This window comes from Penaeus vannamei, chromosome 8, assembly GCF_042767895.1.
Source record: "Penaeus vannamei isolate JL-2024 chromosome 8, ASM4276789v1, whole genome shotgun sequence".
Classification (NCBI taxonomy): Eukaryota; Metazoa; Arthropoda; class Malacostraca; order Decapoda; family Penaeidae; genus Penaeus; species Penaeus vannamei.
In genome coordinates, this window is record NC_091556.1 from 17,796,910 (window position 1) to 17,801,386 (window position 4,477).

At 30.6% G+C, this 4,477-nt stretch overlaps 1 protein-coding gene across 1 annotated transcript in view; it reads left to right on the top strand.

Annotated features, from left to right (window-relative positions):
• Positions 1-3,786, top strand: part of LOC138862312 (uncharacterized) — a 10,591-nt gene extending 6,805 nt beyond the window's left edge. The window contains exons 5-7 of the mRNA XM_070124032.1: positions 1,668-1,943; positions 2,139-2,308; positions 3,708-3,786. Coding sequence (XP_069980133.1) covers positions 1,668-1,943; positions 2,139-2,308; positions 3,708-3,786 — 525 coding nt within the window. The remainder of the gene's footprint in view (positions 1-1,667; positions 1,944-2,138; positions 2,309-3,707) is intronic.
• Positions 3,787-4,477: the final 691 nt, after the last annotated feature.

Consider the following 4,477-nt stretch of genomic DNA (forward strand, 5'->3'; position numbering starts at 1 on the left):
TCAATCACGTAATTCTTGAACCGTGAATGAATGGGACTGCGAATGCCAGTATGATACTTATCCCAAAGAAAATGAAGACTGACTGAACAGGACTGTTCCACTATTGTCAGTTGCATAGTATATACTCAGTAAAATTATATTGAGTGCTTGAAAGGTATTATGGCATCTAAAATCAGATTATGATAGGTTTAGATACTTAATAACTTTTTTTAATTAACAGTTCAAATATTTTAGGGAAAATTACTAGATAGCATTTGGAATTACCCTTTGCATCAGATAAACTTCCAATAGTTTTGCTGGAAACGTTTCCATTGCAACTGGCTCGTTAAAAAGTATGGATAGAGCTTCGGCAAATATTTCAAAATTTAATTTTGATACTGAAACTACGATTTTATTTACGCCAAACATCTTATTATAGTGCACTTATGGCATCTCTTATGTCTTAAATGTTTACGATTGGTAAATTCATATAGTTTCAAAAGGAATTTCGCAATAGACGATTTTGGTCGGAGTAAAGTAGTTTACCCTTAAGCTCGGGGGCAATATTACAAATGGCGTTTTTAGAATCGGAGAGAAATCGACATTCATAACTTGCTTTAGCCTCTGTTTTTATTAGACTATGGCGATATTGTTTCAAGTAGCTGTGTGTTATCAGTCGTAATAGGTACATCTTGAAAATGTTGCCCTTATGTTGTATTGTTTGATAAACCACTGGTGATCAAGGGAATTAATTGCCTCTGGGTAGATATTTCGTATACTTCATATTTCAAAGGCAGCACTTACATAGTATATTGGTTGTGCTTAGAAAGACATGAGAGTTACAATTCAAAATCGGTAAGAATCGCCCCAATATACAATTCATAACTACGGTCTATTAGTTGAACTGGTAATAGATAGGGGCAGTTATGCAGACAGGCGACTGTGTATAATGCCTGCGTAGGAGGATGTAAAGATGGACCAGATTTGATCAACAGAGATGGATGGCCAAGATCAGGACTGTCTGGAAATCTTGTAGGGCGTGATATGTGAGAGAAATGATAGAGAGCCTACATCTCATTCAATACGTTTGTAGGTGAAAGTGTCATGTGTTCCAGCAGATTTATGCTAAAGTCACCAATAATGAGGATTGATTTGTTGCGCCTGTGATATTGGATAATAATTTATTCCTAATGACAACTACACTATTGCTATGAGGATTATAAATGAGAGAAATTATATATGATACGTTAGTCTGTTTAAGTCTGATTGTAAATATCTATATCTATATATATATATGTGTGTGTGTGTGTGTGTGTGTGTGTGTGTGTGTGTGTGTGTGTGTGTGTGTGTGTGTGTGTGTGTGTGTGCGTGTCTCGTTTTAATGAATAAGGCAGATTATGTTAATAAAGTTGAAGATATTTTGGCGGATAAAATTTTCTCAAGTTTCAAACAAACCAGAATCACTTATCAAAAATGAAGATAAACTAAACTCATTCTTAAGGAAATTGAAGAACGAGGAGGTTATTATTGAGTCTATTTACTCTTCCCTGTTCGCCTTTGACTCTAAACCTTGTATATTGTAAGGTTTACCAAAAATTCATAAGGCTAACTTATCTGTTAGACCCATTCTTTCTGCTTTAGGTACCATTAATTACAAAGTATCTAAATTCTTCATTTCTATCCAAAAGCAACTCACTGTTAATCAATTCACTATTCAAAACAACTTTACCTTTGTTCAAAAACTGATTGAAATTCCACGTGCTAATGACTACGTCCTGGCTAGTTTTGATGTCACAAATCTCTTTACAAATGTCCCTGTAGATGAAACCATAGACATCACTATGAACTCCTTGTTTGATAAGACTGATATAATTTTTGGTTTCATTAAGATGTATTTTAAGAAGCTTTTGGATATAGCTACAAAAGACATGTTTTGGTTCAATGGAAAGTTGTACAAACAAATAGTAGGGGTAGCAATGTGAAGCCCTTTAGGTCCAACTCTAGCTAACATTTCCATGTGCCATAATGAAAGTATTTGGCTTAAAAATTGTCCAAAGGAATTTAAACCTATTCATTACTATAGATATGTTGATGATACCTTACTCTTATTCAAATCCGAAGGTGAAGTTAGTAAGTTCTTGGAATATCTTAATTCTCAGCATCCCAATATTAAATTCACTTGTGAAATTGAACATAATGGTCATCTTCCTTTTTTAGACATTGATATTCCAAGGGATGGGAATTCTTTTGTCTCTTCAGTTTACAGAAAACCATCTTACACTGGGCTTACAACTAAATTTAATTCTTATATTCCAATCAAATACAAAGGGTATTTAATTTCAACTGTAATGTTTAGGGCTTTTAAGATTTCCAAGGACTATCTTCTCTTCTCTAAGGAAGTTGATTTTATTACCAATATTTTGAGTAAGAACTTGTTTCCAATTAACTTCATTGAAAGATATATTACGAAAACCCTCAATAGACTTTTGGTCCCAGAGAGACCTGTATTAACCGTTCCTAAAGATTCATATTTGTAAAATTACCATACCTTAGAGAGAAAACTATCAAGTTTAATTAAAGTTCGTTATTCCACAGCTATTCTAAAAGTAGTATATACAACATCCCTCTCCATAGGTAATTAATTCCGAAACCTCTACGTTCTTCAATCATTTACAAATTCAAGTGCAGTATCTGTGATGTTACTTATATTGGGAAGACTTCCCGTAACCTTTTCATGAGGATTGAAGAACGTAAAGTTTTCTCTTATAGAAATACTAATTATATATTAAGTAGACCAAATAAATCTTCAATTAGAAATCATTCAAAGTTGACAGATCATTCATTTTCTACTGAAGATTTTGAAGTCCTAGACTTGTCCCAATTTAAATCTGATCTTAATATTTTAGAGAGTCTATGGATTTGGAAAGAAAAACCTAATCTAAATGAATATTTATCATCCATAGATATTGAGCTCCTATAATGATAAATACGCAAATAGTATTTTTGGATTTCTTTGCATTATAGTTTTCCGTAAATTTCATCTGGTGGTTTTCTTTCTGTTCGATAGTTTTAGGTTCGGTAAGCAACCGCTTTGTTCCATAATGTCCCTTGGCGGCTCAGGGTACACAACACCTACTGCGTAGCTCTTGTTTCCATGGAATTTGTGATTAATTTTGGTTAGTAATCACTGTTAATTCAGTTTATTAGTTGTAATGAATAATTTAGTTTACATATTGCAATAAATAACTCAATTAAAGATGTTGATTAAAGTTTTATTGTATAAAATAGTGTGCTTGCTTTCCCGCTCACCTTATACTTCTTTGTCTGTAGTTCTAGAAGCTTGTTCTCTTATATTATGTCAATTTTGATGTCTCAGCTTAATATTTGTACCCCTTTGAATGTTATTCACAATTTCCGTACATACCTTTTTTCAAGTATTTTTATTGTAAATTTGACATTTCTGTGATATTTACCTTTTTTGATTCAATTATGCTATTTCAATTTAAATGACATGTTTGGTGCCTCAAGTCATTTAGTGAATACTTGCATTGTTCCTATGTACATGTGCAAATGATTTTTTATTAGTATTGCATTAATTTGCCATTTACACTTATTCTTAACTAATATTTGTCATTTTAACTAAGGATAATGTATATGATTGTATTTGTATGTGTGTAATTTACATAATTGATTGTATATATTAAAGTTGTATATTGTCCATATTACAGTGCATTTATAATGGGTGAAAGTACGCCCAAAACGTCTGCAGTTGTCAATAAAGTGGACCAAGAATTACTACATTTTTAGTTTTCAACCCAAGAATGATGACCGTTGCAAAGGCTAGTTTCGAAGTTTATATATATATATATATATATATATATATATATATATATATATATATATATATATATATATATATATATATATATATATACAGACCTACACAAACATACGCACACACACAGGTATATATATATATATATATATATATATATATATATATATATATATATATATATATATATATATATATATATATATAGCTGTGTGTGTGTGTGTTATTGTTACTCTCTCTCTATATATGTATATTATTGTTGCTATATATATATATATATATATGTATATATATATATATAATATATATATATATATATATATATATATATATATATATATATATATATATAAGTACATTGTTAACATACACACACACACACACACACACACACACACACACACACACACACACATATATATATATATATATATATATATATATATATATATATATATATATATGTATGTATATATATATATATATATATATATATATATATATATGATTTGTTTTTATATTTATTTCTTTTTTTATACTTATATATATGTGTATGTGTGTATCTGTGTGTGTGTGTATGTTTCATCATCATCATGGAGCTAACGCCGACGGGGGCGCATAGCCGCATCCAGCCTTTGTTTGTACCTACGAGAGACTTTGCCT